This window comes from Cydia amplana, chromosome 16 (assembly GCF_948474715.1).
Source record: "Cydia amplana chromosome 16, ilCydAmpl1.1, whole genome shotgun sequence".
Classification (NCBI taxonomy): domain Eukaryota; kingdom Metazoa; phylum Arthropoda; class Insecta; order Lepidoptera; family Tortricidae; genus Cydia; species Cydia amplana.
The window spans coordinates 11,035,376-11,056,421 of record NC_086084.1 but is presented as its reverse complement, the minus strand read 5'-3'; the positions used below and the strand labels follow the sequence as shown (position 1 = coordinate 11,056,421).

The 21,046-nt window shown below is 42.5% G+C and overlaps 2 protein-coding genes across 2 annotated transcripts in view; both read left to right on the top strand.

Moving 5' to 3' along the window:
- The window catches only part of LOC134654989 (protein disabled), a 51,487-nt gene that overhangs the window by 13,473 nt on the left and 16,968 nt on the right, over positions 1-21,046 (top strand). Inside the window, exons 7-12 of the mRNA XM_063510445.1 lie at positions 2,112-2,720; positions 3,370-3,564; positions 5,697-5,854; positions 13,310-13,403; positions 14,196-15,044; positions 15,211-15,331. Of these exons, the coding sequence (XP_063366515.1) occupies positions 2,112-2,720; positions 3,370-3,564; positions 5,697-5,854; positions 13,310-13,403; positions 14,196-15,044; positions 15,211-15,331 (2,026 nt within the window). The remainder of the gene's footprint in view (positions 1-2,111; positions 2,721-3,369; positions 3,565-5,696; positions 5,855-13,309; positions 13,404-14,195; positions 15,045-15,210; positions 15,332-21,046) is intronic.
- LOC134655220 (uncharacterized) lies at positions 8,039-9,150 on the top strand. The gene has a single exon (XM_063510672.1). The coding sequence runs from the start codon at positions 8,149-8,151 to the stop codon at positions 9,130-9,132; it is 984 nt and encodes a 327-aa protein (XP_063366742.1). The 5' UTR covers positions 8,039-8,148; the 3' UTR covers positions 9,133-9,150.

The window sequence follows — 21,046 nt, the reverse complement described above, 5'->3', positions numbered from 1 at the left end:
ACATTCGAAATTTAAGTGGCAGCGCTATACCGCGTCGCGGATTGATCAACTATTAGCCAGGTCATTTAAATATAGAATGTAAGTACTATATAGACGGTTCAAATTCGTTCGTTCTAGATTTCAGCTGCTTGAATCGTACATTAGTTTCTATAACCCCCATGCATTAGATAATAATCGCTAGTCTGCATGCCTCAGAGATGGATAATAATATCATCATCATAAGGGACAAGAAAATATACAAATAATTTTAATTTCCATTTCCATACATACAATCAGCAATGCATCATTAAAATACAGCATCTACTTTTAATTCACTAAAATATCATTAGATGGTGCTGTTCTGTAATAACTTATATGTTTGTAATGATTTTAATAATCCAATTCATATCGCATATTTTGACTTCGTAATGCATGTAACTAACGTACTTATTTTGACATAAAGTCCCGTAATCGCTAGTACATACTTAACCCATCGTACTAATCTGCATGGTAGTTAGAAATCAATGTTATTGTGTCCTTACCTTGTGAAAAAATAAAAAAACTTGACAGAAATAAAAAAAAAATACAAACTTTTGTAGTCATTTAAGTATTTGAAATTGGTGAAATGTGTCTGCAATGTTTTAGCTTGCCTAATTATAGTCAGAAGTTTGACAATGTTTTATCTTACGGTTTGAAGTTTCCACATAAAAACCATGTGAAACTTTCTTTTAAACCTAATAACAAACAATTTCGCATAACATACCTATTATACATCTCATATTTCGTATAATATTTCTATTTTTTGCTACATCAATCATTCACCTATTTAGAATACACTCACCATCAAAATATCTGAACATACGTTCTAACGCTTTGACAAAAAGGTCTTGTTCAGATATTGACCATACTTAGCATAAGTTAGACTTACATATTATGTATTAACATACTTAGTAGATAAGTTACAGAATTATTTGCTGTCTAAAATGATAACAAACATACCGGTAACTTTTACACTTTTAAAGTATAACGTTTCTTACTTATTACCAAAAAAATACCTATATTTGGTATTTGTCCATTCACGTCCTATTAGTTATGTAGCTCTCATAAGTTCGGTAAACTAAAACCTAATTTCCAACACACCCGTATTTAGTACCAGCGCTGGGACCTATATCTCGAACGCTATTAGACTAATAATAGTAAATATTAGTCCACCAACGATCATATATGTTTCCAAGACTACACACTAATAATTTTAGTCTAATAGCGTTCGAGAAATCCCCCTTTAAACCGAGCCACACACGATGCATGTCCCTGAGTGTTGTCTGTGTATGTGCGCTTACCGCGACCTTCCCAATACTCCATGAAGCGAGTCCACCGAGTAGTACCCAGCACCGCCGTCTCTGTCGCTTCTCTGCCCTATGATATTAGACTAATATTGTTAGTGTAGTGTCGTGAATATCTGTTTCTATATCCGAAATACTAAATTGACATTTTATGTACGTATATTTAAATAAAAATCATAATTAGTGAAGAAAAAAAGTGACCAAGATCTCTAGAAGTCGAAGCCGGATTCGTCGCTAACGCTAAAACTTTGTCGCCACCCGTCACTATTTTGATAATGAATTGTAGTTCAATGTGTGTAATTTTGAAACCCGTAAACATCGGTACATGTGTATTCTTGTGTTTGTTTGTGTTAACATAGCTTTCAAATAAATACATGAGTGGGGTTTTTGTATATCATTTGTTATAAATAAATATACCTACGATGGCTCTAAGTTTTAACTCACTAGATGGCACTATTATAATTTAGTGGGAGTTTTTGAACTATAAAATGAATGGTTACATTATGTGTTTCTGTAGTTGGCTGTGAGAGGCTTAAATTAGTTGTTAGTATTGAATAATTGGATTAAATAAAATCTCATTTAGTCGCATGTAACAAAATACGCTCTAAAACGAATTATTATTTGTGGCTATCATACTACTTCAAGGAATTTAAGAAACACAACCCTAAATTAAATGTCGTTTTATAATTAAGGATACAGAAACAGACAAGTCTACAGAACGACACTTATCCTATTACTATTAGCCTAATATTCAGCAACGGGCCGAATGACCCCAAACCTGTGTTACAGGTGCGGACCTCGACGGCAATCGGTTACGACGTATTCACGGAACTAGACCCCCTCGGCACGGGCCGGAGTAAACCTTACGTTGACAAAAAACTATTCTTTCAGGAGCTCAAAAACCCCCCAAAGAAAGTGCTCAAAGATCTCGTCCCGTCTCAGTCTCTCCTTACCGAGATGTCGGAAAAAGAGTACGGTCAAACGACTATGACGTCACTAACGCGGCACTCCGGTGGCACGGTTTCCATCGGGCGACCGTTGTATTCCGCGGGGAATTTTTTCGCGCAGATCGATCCGTTCGAGGAGACGGATCCGTTTGACAGCACCGATCCTTTTTCGGACTCGTTTAAGGAGGATCCCTTCACGAGTATGCAGGAGTTTCCGAAACAGAGACGGAGTAAGAATACGATGACGATGCGGGAGGAGTACGGTCGGAAGCTGGATAGAGCGGAGTCGCAATCGCAAAAGACGCAACTGCAATCGCAGTCGAAGCCGCAAATGCAGTCCCAGTCGCAAACGCAGTCGCAAGTGCAGGAGGGGAAGAATGTGTTTAATGGCCCGCTGCAGGTCACGTTGCCACCTGAGCCCGTTCCTAAGTCTCCTAGGCTACAAAGACAGGTATGGTATACTACACATATGTCATTTTTCGAGCGTTTGTTCATAATCATTATCATAGAAGTTGACATTTTGATGACGTTTCCAATTTTCTTGTATAACAATAAGCATTAGCAATAGCATTTTCCAAAAAAGCAAAAGCCAATTCATCCATAATGTGTCCATGAAAGTATTTTCTTTCTTCCTCTCAATCGGTTCAATACATCATATTATATACCATTATATGTATCTAAATTATGTAAATAAAATATGTAAATTCTTGGGAAGGGTATATCTTTATTTTCTGGCAAAATGTTTTTAAGTAGGTACTTTAATATTATACACAGTTAGTATTTATCCATTTTTTTTCCGTAACGGAATCATATGCATACGCTCATTTCGTTATGCAAAGCTTATTCTATTAATTAAGAGAGCAACACATTAAAACCAATGAAAATCAGATAACAACATGTCTGCTAGACAATCTATAAAAAGCACTGTTTTTTCACACATTCCATTCTTGAAAGAACCTATATTCCAGGATACAGTGTTGTGAGTTAGGACTTAGCCGAGTCTTCAAGACAGTGCTACAGAAGCATTGCTTATTTGGGGTACCTTCTAGCCCCTGGTTTAAAGGGTTAACTAAAACGAATCCACACTTTATAATTTCCAGAACACAGACACAAGCTCAATCCGGCAACGTCCACAACCCAGTTCCAAACTGAACGCAGAAAGCGCGTCCCCCCCACCCCCCCTGCCCCCGAAGAAAGTCGGCGAACTCGCGGTCGCCCGCCCCCCACCTCGACCCCCTCTGATTGAGGAGGAGGGGCCGCCCCTGCCGCGCCCGGCTAGAAAGAGAGAGCCTCTGGTAAGATTCACTTCTCTCCATCTAAAGGTTTCCATCTAATCACTTAAGCTAGTTAAGCTTTGGATTCCTCCGAAAACGGTGCCGTCATATGACGGCCGTCATATAGCGGCCGCAAAAGACGGCCGTCTTTACGGTGGCGACATGTGGAAAGTACCACGGCGTCATAACACACCGTCATCCACCAAGGTCAAAGCGGCAAATTTGAAAAATGTAGGCGCGATGGGATAACGTCCCATAGAAAATTTGAATTTCGCGCCTTTTCCTACTGACAAGATTTGCTTGATCATCTATAATTTACTTGGAGGATGAAATATCACCAGAAGAGGAAAATAATCGTAGTACGGAATCATTTATTCAAATCTCGTGTCATTTATTCAAAATGGCGTCACCGCTATCTAATAAAACGTTCACGAAACTATCGACACCGTCATGACGGCCGTCATCTTACGTTACGTTGACAATCAACGTAACGTAACGCCGTCTAGGAAACCGCGTCATCTTGTTTACATAGACAACGTTCTAGTGACGTCAGTCAACGCTATATAGCGGCCGTAATATGACGGCACCGTTTTCGGAGGAATCCAAAGCTTTAGGGTCGGTTGCACCAAACTGTTCGTATCGTTAAAGAGTTCGCTAAACTTTTATGTATGGAAAGTTTCATATTAAAGCGCCGGGGCGCGCCGGCTGACGTTGATCAGTCTGTCAAATGTTGTTGGTGCAACTGGCCCTTAGTTGAGCCATAGAGAAAAAAATACATAGAGTGCTCACTCCATACATCAGTTTTAGTACCAAAATAGTTATTTTCGATACAAGTGCGAAAAAGAGGAAATTCGAAACGAGTGGCGATAAATTAAAACACGACCGAAGGGAGTGTTTTAAATCGACACGAGTTGCGAATTACTTATTCGCACGTGTATCGAACAACGTTTTACAGTACATATGGCACTTTAAAGTTTCGACATACGCACGAAAAGTGCTATTATACGCACTAGTGCGGAAAAGTAGCCCCATATGTACTGTAAAGACTATTAGCATCTAGCATCGAGTAGCGGAACTATCAGTACTGCTACATCTATTGTCAAGTAGCAGTAGTGATAGTTCCGCTACTCGATGCTAGATGTAGACACTGAAATGAATAGTCTGAACTGATGTATGGAGTGAGAACTCTTGTCTTTATTTCTCTATGGTTGAGCTCACAGTAATCTGCCCGCCGCCTCGGCCACCAAAGATCTAGGTGGACCCTAGGAAGATGGAACCTCTGGTAAGTGGGTCGTCAAATCTTTGAGAGTCAGGCCTACGCTTCCATCTTTCCATTATCATCATCATATCAGCCAGAGGACGTCCACTGCTGGACATAGGCCTCCCCATGGTATAATAATATACTCCGCCTGGTACTCTCTTCCGACCACGTGACTGACACAAGCCTACGTCATCATGCGACTATAATAATATGCAATAGCGCTATATAAAGTGGCAATGTTATTGTGACGTAGGCTTGTGTCACTCTGGGAAGAGAAGACCTTGTTTTATTAGACTATGGGCCTCCCCCAAAGAGTGCTACAATGACCGGTCTTGCGCCGCCCACATCCAGCGGACTCCCGCGACCTTTAACCAAAAAGATAAGATAAAAAAGATAAAAGATAGTTTATTCAAGTAGGCATAATTACAATGCGCTTATGAACGTCAAATAAAGCCAGGTCATCAGTCCACCTTGTGGAGGGCTATCTTTTAGCGGGTCGAATAGGGATGATGACACATGTTAGCAAACGAGCAATTTATCACAATAATGTGGATATTAAAATAAAATATTGAAAAATTACAAAAATACAGGACCTGAAAGTTTCAAAATTTACGTTTTTTTTTAACTTCCAAAAACGATAAAAGTAATTCGATTCCTTACATTTAATCCAAAAAAATATTGTACAGCAACTATATACATAAACGCAATATTTCACCAACAAAAACGCAATTTTCTTGTTTTGTCCATACATGGTCCATATTACAAGATGGGCTCCCAGAGACCTTGACGTCACGTTCCCTTGCCGTTTTGTATAGAGCGTTTCGCGAGTGACTGTCGGCCTTTGACTACAATTTCTGACTTTTGCGTGAAATAATGGAATAATTGTTGTCAGGCGGACCGCAGCATGAAGCCGCGTTTATCTTCCGCTGCCACGACGAGCAGTGAGGACGAATACCTGTCGCCCGCTCCGCCGCCGCTGCCCGCCGCTCGGCGCTTCGATATCACCCTTAGTCAGCTGCTCACGTGTAGTATGGACGAGCTAGCTCACAGGTACTTTACGCTATTCTGTCACAAGCATATAGGACGAATACCTGTCGCCGCCGCTGCCCGCCGCTCGGCGCTTCGATATCACCCTTAGTCAGCTGCTCACGTGTAGTATGGACGAGCTAGCTCACAGGTACTTTACGCTATTCTGTCACAAGCATATAGGACGAATACCTGTCGCCGGCACCGCCGCCGCTGCCCGCCGCCCGGCGCTTCGATATCACCCTTAGTCAGCTGCTCACGTGTAGTATGGATGAGCTAGCTCACAGGTACATTATGCTATTCTGTCACAAGCATATAGGACGAATACCTGTCGCCGCCGCTGCCCGCCGCCCGGCGCTTCGATATCACCCTTAGTCAGCTGCTCACGTGTAGTATGGACGAGCTAGCTCACAGGTACTTCATGCTATTTTGTCACAAGCATATAGGACGAATACCTGTCGCCCGCGCCGCCGCCGCTGCCCGCCGCTCGGCGCTTCGTTATCACCCTTAGTCAGCTGCTCACGTGTAGTATGGACGAGCTAGCTCACAGGTACTTTATGCTATTCTGTCACAAGCATATAGAACGAATACCTGTCGCCGCCGCTCGGCGCTTCGATATCACCCTTAGTCAGCTGCTCACGTGTAGTATGAACGAGCTAGCTCACAGGTACTTTACGCTATTCTGTCACAAGCATATAGGACGAATACCTGTCGCCGCCGCTGCCCGCCGCCCGGCGCTTCGATATTACCCTTAGTCAGCTGCTCACGTGTAGTATGGACGAGCTAGCTCACAGGTACTTTACGCTATTCTGTCACAAGCATATAGGACGAATACCTGTCGCCGCCGCTGCCCGCCGCTCGGCGCTTCGATATCACCCTTAGTCAGCTGCTCACGTGTAGTATGGACGAGCTAGCTCACAGGTACTTTACGCTATTCTGTCACAAGCATATAGAACGAATACCTGTCGCCGCCGCTGCCCGCCGCTCGGCGCTTCGATATCACCCTTAGTCAGCTGCTCACGTGTAGTATGGACGAGCTAGCTCACAGGTACTTTATGCTATTTTGTCACAAGCATATAGGACGAATACCTGTCGCCCGCGCCGCCGCCGCTGCCCGCCGCTCGGCGCTTCGTTATCACCCTTAGTCAGCTGCTCACGTGTAGTATGGACGAGCTAGCTCACAGGTACTTCATGCTATTCTGTCACAAGCATATAGGACGAATACCTGTCGACCGCTCCGCCGCCGCTGCCCGCCGCCAGGCGCTTCGATATCACCCTTAGTCAGCTGCTCACGTGTAGTATGGACGAGCTAGCTCACAGGTACTTTACGCTATTCTGTCACAACCATATAGGACGAATACCTGTCGCCGGCGCTGCCCGCCGCTCGGCGCTTCGATATCACCCTTAGTCAGCTGCTCACGTGTAGTATGGACGAGCTAGCTCACAGGTACTTTATGCTATTCTGTCACAAGCATATAGGACGAATACCTGTCGCCGCCGCTGCCCGCCGCTCGGCGCTTCGATATCACCCTTAGTCAGCTGCTCACGTGTAGTATGGACGAGCTAGCTCACAGGTACTTTACGCTATTCTGTCACAAGCATATAGGACGAATACCTGTCGCCCGCTCCGCCGCCGCTGCCCGCCGCCCGGCGCTTCGATATCACCCTTAGTCAGCTGCTCACGTGTAGTATGGACGAGCTAGCTCACAGGTACTTTACGCTATTCTGTCACAACCATATAGGACGAATACCTGTCGCCGGCGCTGCCCGCCGCTCGGCGCTTCGATATCACCCTTAGTCAGCTGCTCACGTGTAGTATGGACGAGCTAGCTCACAGGTACTTTATGCTATTCTGTCACAGGCATATAGGACGAATACCTGTCGCCGCCGCTGCCCGCCGCTCGGCGCTTCGATATCACCCTTAGTCAGCTGCTCACGTGTAGTATGGACGAGCTAGCTCACAGGTACTTTACGCTATTCTGTCACAAGCATATAGGACGAATACCTGTCGCCGCCGCTGCCCGCCGCCCGGCGCTTCGATATCACCCTTAGTCAGCTGCTCACGTGTAGTATGAACGAGCTAGCTCACAGGTACATTATGCTATTCTGTCACAAGCATATCTGTTGCTTAAAAGAAGATCCCAACCTATATTGTAGCAATACTTGTACAAAAACAATAACGCAGTTCGCTCCCAGCGGCCGCGGCTAGAGATCGTGTCACGCGCAAATAAGTTGTTAAACGCGCTTAGAAACAGAACGATTATTTTGGTCGCGAGTGTAACTGTTTTATATACATAAATTGATAAAATTTTATTGCTATGAAGTGTAAAACATGCAGTCTAGTTGTGACGGAAGGAGCGGAATGTGGTTCCTGCCGTGGGCTATTCCATTATGCGTGTATAGGCGTGCTAGAAACCAATTATCGAAAAATGAACGCAGAGAGGAAAGAAAAAGTACGGTGTAATAATTGCCGTGCGAGCCCAGAAAGTTCACAGGGATCATCTGCCGTCCTAGAAGAGATCAAATCCTTTAGAGCAGAATTTACCTCCACGATGTCAAAAATCGAACATATTTCCACCTCAGTAGACTCCCTTAATGCAAAGTGGAACGAAATGGAAACTCGTTTCTCAAATTTAGAAGATCGAACAGTTGTTTTAGAGAGCAGGGTGTCCGTCGTTACTAAATTGCAATCAGAACTTGAGGTCGGGAAACAAACAATACATAACCTCCAAAACGACTTGCGCGTCAGAGACCAACAGGCTCGAATAAATAACGTCGAGATATCGGGCATACCTATGAATAAGAATGAAAACCTTGTCATGATACTAAACTCAATCTACAGTAAGCTCGGTGTCCAAATGGAAGTAAATGATGTCGATTCCATGAACCGTGTTCGTCGTTTTGTTAACAAAAATCCCTCGCGAGATTGCAACGAGTCAAAGTCGGAGGGAAATTCAGCCGACACGAGAAGTGCAGGTGCTAACGCGATGGAGCCGCGCCCCCCAGCCATTATAGTGAAATTCACCAGACGGATGTGCAAGGACAAGCTACTGGCAGCCGTGCGCGCGCGCCGCGGCCTCACCACCGCGGACATCGGCCTGGACGGACCAGCTCGAGCCATCTTTATTAGTGACCACCTCACACCGGAAAACAAGCTGCTTTTAAAGAACGCCAGACAAAAGAAAACCGAGCTAAATTATGCGTTTCTATGGACGCGTGATTGCAAGATTCTTATGCGAAAAAGCGACACTTCCAAAATAATAGGAATAAACAATGACGCGGACCTTACGAAATTAAAGTGACTATTTATATTTTTGTTAGCAACATGTGTATTACACGTTAAGTGCCTTTGTTATCTTTTGTCACTTTTACTATTACCTGTCTGTATGCGTTACGTAACTTTTGTTTGTACTCGACAAACCAATCTAAATACAATCGCAACCTACTATGGCTACATGTTTACGTATATATTCTTCCTTAACCGATGTGCATGTGCGTTTAAATGTCTAAATTATATCTGTGCTATTTTGCTGCTAGTACATTTTTTGTTCTATTACAAAACTGCTGATTTTTTCTGTATCACACACATAATACGTGCAAATAAAAACCATTGTTATTATAATACTTATCTTGTACTTTCAGCTTATTCCCAAGTTAATTCCAAATGCAACTACTTCACAGTATTGCCTCAAAACATAAAGTATACGCGTATACCATTGCAAATAAATACATTACTCTATGATAATGGATAGTAAGTTATTCAAAGGTTACTATCAAAACGTAAGGGGTCTCCGAACTAAATCACAGAGTTTTTTCTCGCAAGTGGCCCTTGCAGATTACGATTTCATATGTATAACCGAAAGTTGGTTGACTTCTAATTTTTACGACAGGGAATATTTTGATGATCGATATATAGTGTATAGGTGTGACCGGTCAGAGGAGGACAGCGGCGCGGCGCGCGGCGGTGGAGTGGCCATGGCGGTGAAGCGAGATTTAATGCCGCTGCAGCGGAACTGGCCCTGCCCCTCCCCCGCGCACTCCGAGTGCCTATGGGTCTCACTTCCTATTCTATGTCATAACATGTACTCACGGAGCAAATATTTAAATATAGGTTGTGTGTATATTCCGCCCGGTGCAAATCATAAAGACACTGTTCTATCATTTTTTGACCTAACTTCTCAAGTCATACTTGATCATCCTAACGATTTATTTTTGATCACTGGGGATTTTAATATTTCTCAGGCTGAATGGACTAATCTAGACTTATGTCATTTATCATTGAATCCTTCTAGCAATGTTTTAGTACAATCATTATGCGATTTTATGGCGCTTAATACCCTTAATCAATTTAACAATATTACTAACACAAATAACCGAATACTTGACCTGATATTTAGCAGCACCACCTGTGAAGTGAGTAGATGTGAGTTTCCCTTAACCCCGGAGGATAAACATCACGGAGCATTGTACTTTAATATAAAGCTTAATTACACACCACCAATGAAGCCTGCCGAATCCCTTGTTTACAAGTTTCACTTAGCAAATTTTGATGATATGAATAATGATTTGTCAAATACAGATTGGGATACATTCTTTAAGGGTTTAAATGTGGACGCCTGTGTAACAAAATTTTACAGTCTATTATATAATTTAATGGATAAACATGTACCTCGTTTTCCTTCAAGGACTTCACGCACAACTCCGGTATGGCATAGTAGACCCTTGAAAAAAATATTAAAAGAAAAAAGAAAATTCCATAAACTATGGAAATGTTTTAAAAATCCTTTAGATTACGAAACGTTTAAAATATTAAGAAAAAGAGCTGAGGCAGTTGAAAAAGATTGTTATAAAAAATACATAGAATTTAGCGAAAATAAAATCGAATATTGTTCCAAGTTTTTCTGGAATTTTGTGAAGTCTACAATTTCAAATAAAGGTATACCACAGACTATGTCTTACAAAGGTGTCTCAGTTTCGGACGGGGAAAGTATTTGTAACATGTTCAGCGAGCATTTTCAATCTGTTTTTGAATTTTCTTCCTTACCGTCTCTGGATATCGATTGTCTAGAACCTCCATTAAAACCGGTTTTTAACATTAATACAATTAATTTAACAAATGACTTAGTTCTCAAATATTTAAAGTTAGTCAATGTAAACAAGGGCGCTGGTCCTGATAGAATTCACCCACTATTAATAAGCAAATGCGCGGACACATTAGTATTTCCTATCACTTGGATTTTCAAACAATCTATAAGTGAAGGACATTTTCCACAAATCTGGAAAACAGCTTGGATAACACCGATACCTAAAGGTAATATCAGTCAGAATATCGAAAATTATAGACCTATTTCAAAATTGTGCCAATTTGGCAAAATATTAGAAAAAATTGTAACCGATCAGCTTTCCTACGCCGTCCGTCGTCATATTAATCCAAACCAGCATGGGTTCTACAAAGGTCGAAGCGTCGAAAGTAATCTTTTGTCTTTTAGCGAGTTTATACGTCATGCCATGGACAATAAATATCAGGTCGATGCAGTGTATACAGATTTCGCAAAGGCGTTTGATAAAATTTCTTATAATACGCTCTTATTAAAACTATGGAACCTTGGTATGCATGGTGACCTTTTCCGATGGGTTAAATCATACGTAGAAAACAGATCACAAGCGGTAGTACTGGGAGGTTTTTCATCTGTTTTCAAACAGACCACGTCAGGCGTCCCACAGGGATCACATTTGGGTCCATTGTTATTCATTCTGTACATAAATGATATTACGGAGTGTTTGTCCAACTCGAGAGCCCTTCTTTATGCAGATGATACCAAAATTTACAGAGTTATTAAAACGCACACTGACTGTTCTGATTTGCAAGATGATCTGAAAAGATTTGAGGATTACTGTGCCCAAAATAACTTCTTTTTAAATAATGACAAATGTTCCGTAATCACATTTACACGAAAAAAACAGCCCATATTACACAATTATACTTTATGTGGAGGTACTTTAACTCGGCGGGATAGCATACGTGATCTGGGGGTAATAATGGACACAAAATTAACCTTTAATCTTCATATTGATAATATCCTAAATAAAGCGTATAAACAGTTAGGCTTTATTCTTCGCGTCGCAAAACCTTTTCGAAGACCCCAGACGTATAAGTTACTTTATAATAGCTATGTCAGAAGTCGCTTAGAATTTGCTTCTGTAGTATGGAACCCCTGTCATGATGTACACAGAAACAGAATAGAAAGATTACAAAAAATATTCATAAAGGCTCTTGAATTCCGAACAGGTAGAAATTACGAAAGTTACGCCCCCTCCTTAGCCAGTTACAATCTTCAATCTCTTTCCATAAGACGCTCCTGTACAGATTTAATTTTCTTATTCAAAATATTCAATAATTTAGTAGATGCCCCTGAACTTTTAGAAAATATAGATTTACGCGTACCCCGCAGAACAGAACGTAGTTGTCGAAATAAAATGTTATTTAGTATCAAAAGCAGCAGAACTAAACATGCGCAGCACTCATACATTAAACGCACATGTAGGTTGTACAATGTAAAGTGCCAAAACGTAGACATATTTAGCAGCTCACTAAGATTGTTTAAAAAATTAGTTTTTTCTTCTTTAAGTATGACCACCTAGATTAAGATTTCCTCACATATCTCGTCACACATACTAGTACATATGCATGTCATTTATACGTAGTAATAAGTTTTTATTATAATATTTGTTTACATATAGGAAACTATAAGTCTATTACTAGAAGAATGTTACTCTATATACTTATCTGTTGTATAAGACTGTTTGTTTCTTAATAAATTAAAAAAAAAAAAAAAAATAACCATTTTTTTTTTCATTTTTCATTCCTACTACTTTTACCAAGTATTTGGCTCATTAGCTTTAAAATATTGTAGTATTTATTATGTATTTTACAAGCTTTCATTTAACTTGCAATGTGCCTAACTATGTATGTTTGTACCGGTCAAATCTTGCATGTTGAATTTGACCCACTTGAAAATTTACACACATATGTAAGTCGGGTGACAATGCAATGTTATGGTACCATCGAGCTGATCTGATGATGGAGACAGGAGGTGGAACTCTGTGATAAAACAACTAAACCTAATTGTGTTCGGGGTTTTTAGAATTGTCTCGATGAGTATTAGCAGGCGTGGCTCACTTCGCGATTTCGTCGCTTTGCTACAGGTAGCTAAAAGTACATCCGTTCCACACCAATTTTGGTGGCTAGCCATAAGCCGCGCGTGGCGCTGTCGCCACCTAGCGGTCATATCTGTGCTGATCGTAACAGACGCGTTTTGTTAGAGAGTGAGTCTTCTGTACCTAGTACTATTATTTATTCTGTGGTATTAGTTGCCTGTGGAAAGAAAAGTAGTTTGCGATAAAAGCTTGTGCCAAAAATGTTTTTTTTTTTGCCAAAACTTATTATTTTTTAGTTTCACTTAAAAACACTGTTTTCAGGTTAAGAGTTCCTTCGGCGACTTTGTCGTCCATGACGCTGCCTCAGCTCACGGATTACCTCCGGTCCTACCTCGCAGCCGACAATGATAGAGCGGTAACTTTACCTTACATTACCTACTAGCTTAACTACTAGCTTTTGCCCGCGGCTTCGCACGCGCAGGAGAGTTTTTTTTTTATTTTGGACCCCCATTTCACCCCTTTAAGGGATGAATTTTGAAAAATCTTTTCTTAGTGGACCCCTAGACCTTATAAGGAACCTACTTGCCAAATTTGGACTTTCTAGTCCCAGCGGTTTGGGCTGTGCGTTGATTTAAGTCAGTCAGTCAGGTCTTTCACGTTTATATATATAGAAGATTACATTTACGGAAAATACTTTGGCAGACTTGGAAAAATAGATCAACCAATAGGTTTTCATAAAGTAGAAATTATTGAGTTTTGGAAGGCTGACCAATTTTTCACTCTAAATACATATTACTCGAAACTCTGCGTAGGGGGCGCCACTCCCACAATAAGTCACAACCTAAGGGTCTACCGCAAACGAGAGAGTCGAAATTTTGTTATCTATCCTCTCTATGAGTCTTGCATATTCGAGCGATAAAGAGGCAGTCATATTTGATTGTCTGTGGAAACTTGTCAAAAACAGTTTAAGGTACAGTATGTATACCTTACTCTATGGTTTACTAAAGACGCTAGTGCTGCACTCTGGCGGCAAAACACTGCGGTAATACTCCCTATTTTTTAAATTAAATTATTTTCCTTTGGTTTTTGCTTTAACTAAGAGTGTCTTTCTAAATTAGAACACCGTGAGCACAAAAACAACTACTGGGATTTGATTAAACACGCGTTACTTGTATGACTAATTTTTCAAAAACCGTTTTCATTACAGCACATCCACATAGAACCTTCCCAATCAGATAAAGACAAAGACAGACCCCCGCTTTCGACAGCGATATCGACCACAATATCCGACAAACCCCCTCCAACTACCTCATCAGTTACGTCCATTGCGTCCGAATTCAAGCCACAGTTCGAAGACAACTTCACTCCGACGGAGACGGGCGAATTCGTCGCGAACTTCGACGATTTCGACAAGAAAGCGAACCCAAGCTACGACCGATATGCCGCCTTTAGGGAAATACAAGAACAGGAACTGCAAGCTAAATCCATGCTAGATCCTATTGATGACAGCAATGCCGAAGAACTTAAACAGGACTCTGATGAAAAAGAAGAATTAGCCGAAATAAACGATATAATGATAAGCAATCAAGGGGAAGTGAAAGATAACAATCGTAGCCCCTTAAAAACATTAGACGAACTGACTTTAGACTCTTTCAACATGTTCAGACAATCCGTCAGTCCGAAACCGACGCAGATCGAAGCGAAAATCGAAGACATAAAGTCCGTTATGAAGAATTTGCAATTGGAACAGTCTAGAAGATCTGTGTCGCCTAGAGAGAATAACACTGAAGTAAAAGCTGAAGATAATAACGATAGAAATAACGATAGATATGCGGCGTTACGTGAAATAACTATAACTGAACCTCAAGACGAATTCGAGTCGTTACCACCCGAAGCGCCTAAAGAGCGAAAGCGATCTGATGAGAAATCGGATGGATTTGATAACAGTGACTTCTTTGACTGTATTGACAACAGCAGTCTGTCCTTTTCACACGTGGAGGAGGCGTTCAGGAAGAGCCCGGTGGTGAAAGAGAAGGAAGAGGTGAAAGAGAAGCCTGTAGAGTTGGCGCCTGTGAGGGACTTACAGCCGCCGCAGAGGCTGTCTACAGGGTCTATTAGCGACGTGGCTAGCGGGTCGTCACCGGATACTAAAGGTAAGAACTGTATTGACAACAGCAGTCTGTCCTTCTCGCACGTGGAAGAAGAGCCCGGGTGTGAAAGAGAAGGAAGAGGTGAAAGAGAAGCCAGTAGAGCTGGCGCCTGTGAGGGACTTACAGCCGCCGCAGAGGCTGTCTACGGGGTCTATTAGCGACGTGGCCAGTGGTTCGTCTCCGGATACTAAAGGTAAGAATCAGGGATGTTGCAAATATCCGCATCCGCATCCGCAACCGCGTAACTTCCGCATTATTTTCAACATCCGCATAAAATCGATGCGGAGTTTAATGCGGATGCGGATGTGAGCCTTTAAAAATCCACATCCGCATCCGCATCCGCGGATGTCAAAAAATCGGCATCTGCAACATCCAGGCATAAGAATAACTATTGACAACAGCAGTCTTCCTTCTCGTACGTGAAAGAGAAGGAAGAGGTGAAAGAGAAGCCTGTGGAGCTGGCGCCTGTGAGGGACCTGCAGCTGCTGCAGAGGCTGTCTACAGGGTCTATTAGCGACGTGGCTAGCGGGTCGTCACCGGATACTAAAGGTAAGAATCAGGGATGTTGCAAATATCCGCATCCGCAACCGCGTAACTTCCGCATTATTTTCAACATCCGCATCTGCATCCGCATAAAATCGATGCGGAGTTTAATGCGGATGTGGAACAGGTCAGTACAGGAACGTCTTAGCATCGGCGTAAGTAGACTGCTAGGTAATTTATTCATTAACCAAAAAACCTATTAGAAATTAGCAGTCAAGCGTGAGTGGGACTTAATGTACGGAACCCTTGGAACGCGAGTCCGACTCGCACTTGGCCGGATTTTTGAAATAAATATTACTAAAATGTAATAAAAAATAAATAATAAAATATCATTTATTTCAGGCTTTTCACCCATACAACACAGAGACAAATCACACAATACATAACACAAGTAATTAAACGACACAATAACAAACCATACATATACTAACAGAACAATACAAAATAATGAAAATAAAAATGAAAATGAAAATGTCAACAAATAAATTATATAATCTAACTTAACTAGGTAGGTACATCATTTGGTCCAGTTATGGGACACTGGTGCATGCAATGACAACCAGTGTCCCATAAATGGTCCGTCAAGCCTGTCGGCGACGACTGCCAGCAGGGCGCTGCCGCTGGCGCGCACACGCCGCGCTGCTGAGGTTGCTCTCTTGCGCATGGTGGCGTAAAAGCAATCCACACGCGCCTCCGCGAACATTCCCGAGGCACTGCAAAACCTCGGTAAATGCAGCAGCGCCCTTAACGCGTTATTATATTGAACACGGAGAGCGTTGTATGCCTTCTGTGTGTATTTAACCCACAGGCTGCTCGTGTAAAAAGTGGTACAGTATGCACGAAACAGTGTAGTTTTGACGTTAAAAGAACAACGAGCAAACCTGCGGGCTATCATATTGGCTCGGACTGACAACGCTCTCCGCTCCCGTTCAATATCTTCGTCATCCTTAAGGTCGTCCGTTAACACATGGCCTAGATATTTGAACCGGTGAACACGCTTCAAGGGGACCCCGCTGAGACGTACAGGAGGTACCTCGGACGGACATTTAGTCCCCGCTCTGAAAATCATTAGCTCGCTCTTCTTAGCGTTATATTTAAGGCCGTGACTACTGGCAAACTGCTCGCAGAGACTAATGAGTTCGCGGAGACCTCCAACAGATGCACTCAGCAACGCCATGTCGTCTGCGTAGCTAATATTGTTGAAGCATACCCCGTCAATGTGACAACCGACATGGCGGCTGCTGAGCACCTCAATCAGATCGTTAACGTACAGGTTGAAGAGTGTGGGCGAGCTCAGCCCCCCTTGTCTCACGCCACACTCCAACCTGTACCCCTCCGAAATACTGTCCCCCCATCTGACATGATTGATCTGGTTCCCATACCAAAACTGAAATATCCGGATAAGCTCTGGAGGTAACTTAATCCTGTCGAGCTTTTCCCATAGCTTATGATAGGAAACCAGATCAAATGCCTTCGACAAGTCGAGAAAGCAGGCGTAAACGGGCGTATTCCTGTCGGTATAGTATTTGACGGCATGCTTCAAACATACAATGGCGCTTTCTGTTGAGAGTTTGGGTCTAAACCCGAACTGGTTGCCATGTAGCGTAGCATGAATATCTAGGTGTTTATTAAGCATGCCGTCAAACACTTTGGCGATAACGGTAGCCAATGAGATAGGCCGGTAGTTGGATTTATCTCCAATATCACCCGTCTTGTCCTTAATAATCGGCACTACTACCGTTCTCATTAGCTCCGTTGGTAGGTATGAGTGTTTAATGCACAGATTAAACAGCATGGCCAAAAGTCTAGGCAGATGTGAGCCCGCATACTGCAAATGCTCAATGCTGAGCCCGTCGTGACCTGGAGACTTACCTCTAGACATTGTCTTAATAGCTTTAGCAAGGTCTTCAGGAGTGAACTGTACTATCTGGTCTTCATTGACGAGCTCAGCACTGGGCACCCGACTATCCCTAACAAGTCCCGTGAGGGGTGATTTCATGGCAAAGTTAGACTTAAACATGTTGGCTATAGACTTGTGATCACTTATACCGTCAATGCTCACAGGGAGGCCGGGTTTACCATTCAACCTGGCGGTATTCTTCCAGAAACCTCGAAAGTCACGTTTGGAGTGCAGTGCAGTAAAATGTAATATTTGACGTTTTTTATGTATCTATCTTGACATCCGCATCCGCGGATGTGAGCCTTTAAAAATCCACATCCGCATCCGCATCCGCGGATGTCAAAAAATCGGCATCCGCAACATCCAGGCATAAGAATAACTATTGACAACAGCAGTCTTCCTTCTCGTACGTTGAAGAAGAGCCCGGGTGTGAAAGAGAAGGAAGAGGTGAAAGAGAAGCCTGTAGAGTTGGCGCCTGTGAGGGACTTACAGCCGCCGCAGAGGCTGTCTACAGGGTCTATATTAGCGATGTGGCCAGTGGTTCGTGGACACTAAAGGTAAGAATAACTGTATTGACAATAGCAGTCTGTCCTTCTCGCACACGGGGGAAGAGCCCGATGGTGAAAGAGAAGAGGTGAAAGCAAAGCTAGTAGAGTTGGCGCCTGTGAGGGATCTGCAGCCGCCGCAGAGGCTGTCTACAGGGTATAGGGACAGATTACGTGGTCAGCATTTCCCCGCGCTATACGGAATGCCCGCCGCGCGACTTGCTCCTCAGTTGTTCCCCGGCTGTGTACTGAGAAATACACGTTCTAATTAAGTATTCCGGATTATCATTTATATACTCCCAGATAGTTAATTCCTATAACTGGTGACTTCCCGACATTTGACATTTAGTGAACCGTGAACTATTAACAGTGACAATTAGTGTTGGTGCATTGTTTAAACGGCTTTTAAAGGAAAATCTGGTTGAGTTATTTCGTAATATTATTTCGGTACGCGTGTGTGTATTACGGCCGGACAACTCCCCGCGCACCTGGGTAAACGGAAGCAAATTTAATTGTGTCGCAAAATGGAAAATGGAACCGCGACAACCATCGAGTTGTCAGCGATATCGCTTGCAGCGAAAATACCAGACTTCTGGCAGGACCAACCGCGGCTGTGGTTTCTGCAGGTAGAAGCGGTATTAGCTCAGCAGAAAGCAGGGGACCAATCAAACTATAATATGGTTATTGCTAAATTGGGAAAGCAGGCGATTCAGCAAGTTGCCGACATTTTGGAGAAACCACCGGAGGAGAATAAATTTGCAACATTAAAAGCCAGATTATTAAGTGTCTACGAGGAGACAGAGGCAAAACGATTGCAACAGTTAATGTCGGACATGGAGCTTGGTGACCAGCGCCCATCGCAGCTTATGAGGAAGATGAAGGACCTCGCAAGAGATAAGATTCCTGATGAGACCTTGACATATTTTTGGCAAGGTCATCTACCACCGTCGGTGAGGGCCGTTGTAGCGTCCGCAGATTCAAAAAAGATTGAGACTCTGGCAAGCATAGCTGATAAGCTAATGGAGACCTTCAAACCGAATGAAGTTGCCGCTATACAGAGTACTTCACGTCAATCACGCCAGAGTTCGCCGACAGATTTTATAACGGCAGAATTGGCGAAGATCAACAATCGGATAAATCAACTTGAACTTGCCAATAACCAAGGACGAGGTGGGACTGGAAGGAATAGCCGCAGACAAGGGCGTGCACGTAGTCGCTCACGCAACAACAGCCGCTCTTCGAGCCAGGATTCTAAAAACCAGGATTGGTTGTGTTTTTATCACTACCGCTTCAAGGCGAAGGCGTATAAGTGCGTTCAACCGTGCGGCTGGAAGGGACCACAACCGCCGCAGGGAAACTAGCGGAAGTGCAGGCGTTTGCGGCGGAACCCTGCACCATGGTAACTAATTATCGCCTTAGTGTGACAGATAAAATTTCCGGTTTTAAATTTTTAATTGATACAGGTGCAAATGTGAGTGTAATTCCAAAGAACTTTAATTTTTTTAAAGACTCGTTACAACCTGTGAATAATTGCAAGTTATATGCCGCGAACAATACTGAAATTAAAACGTATGGATATGTTAGTTTAACATTAAATTTAAATTTAAGACGTAATTTTAAATGGAATTTTATTGTGTGCGATGTCAAACAGCCTATAATAGGGGCAGATTTTCTGCGTAATTATAGATTACTTGTAGATTTGTTTGGTAAAAGGCTGATTGATGATTTGACAAGGATTTATGTAATTGGAACGGTCATAAACCATACTCAGTCATCGATTAATTTATTAAGTACGGATAACAAAGCATTTCACTTACTGCAAAAATATCCCGAGATATTAAGGCCATTATCATTTATTGAGGCACCTAAACATAACACTTACCATCATATTGAGACAACAGGGCCTCCGATTCACCAAAGAACTAGACCGCTGCCTCCTGATAGGTATGAAAAGGCTAAGAAGGAGTTTCAGCAAATGCAAGAGATGGGTATTTGCAGGCCATCTAAGAGTCCGTGGTCTAGTCCTTTGCATATAGTTCCTAAAAAAGATGGAGAGATCCGTCCATGTGGGGATTATAGAGCTCTCAATGCAGTCACGAAGCCAGATCGCTATCCCATAGCGAGGATACACGACTTCACCTATTTATTGGCAGGTAAGTCCATATTCTCTTGTGTAGACATGCGTAGAGCATATCATAATATCATGATACACCCTGATGACGTGGAGAAGACAGCTATTACGACTCCATTTGGTTTGTATGAGTTCCCTAGGATGAGTTTCTGCCTGAGAAACGCTTGCCAGACTTTCCAGCGGTTCATGAACAATACCGTTTTAAGAGACTTCGATTTTGTGTATTGTTATTTAGATGACATACTTGTTGCTTCTCTCTCAGAGGAAGAACACAACGGTCATCTCGAACAATTGTTTAAAAGACTTAGCGAATTCGGTATCACTATTAACCTGGAGAAATGTACATTTAAAGAGAAGAAATTAGAGTTCCTAGGTTATGAGGTATCAACGGAAGGTTTTAAACCGCTGGAAAAGAAGGTTCAAGCTATCAAAGAGTATCCGAAACCCAAGACCGTTAATCAGTTGCGAACATTTTTAGGCATGATTAACTTTTACAGGCCGCACATGCCTCATGCTGTCCAATACCAAGAAGTATTACATAGGTATATTCATCAGGCAAAACGAAACGACAAAACACCTATTCTGTGGACGCAGGAAGCTGACATAGCATTCGAACAATGTAAGCATAGCTTACAAAATGCTGCTACGCTAGCATACCCACTTCCCACAGTACCGATAGCGATTTTTGCAGACGCTAGCAACACGTGTGCGGGTGCTGTGTTACAACAACAAGTTGAAGGTAAGTGGCAACCGTTAGCTTATTTTTCTCGGAAGCTAACAACAGCACAA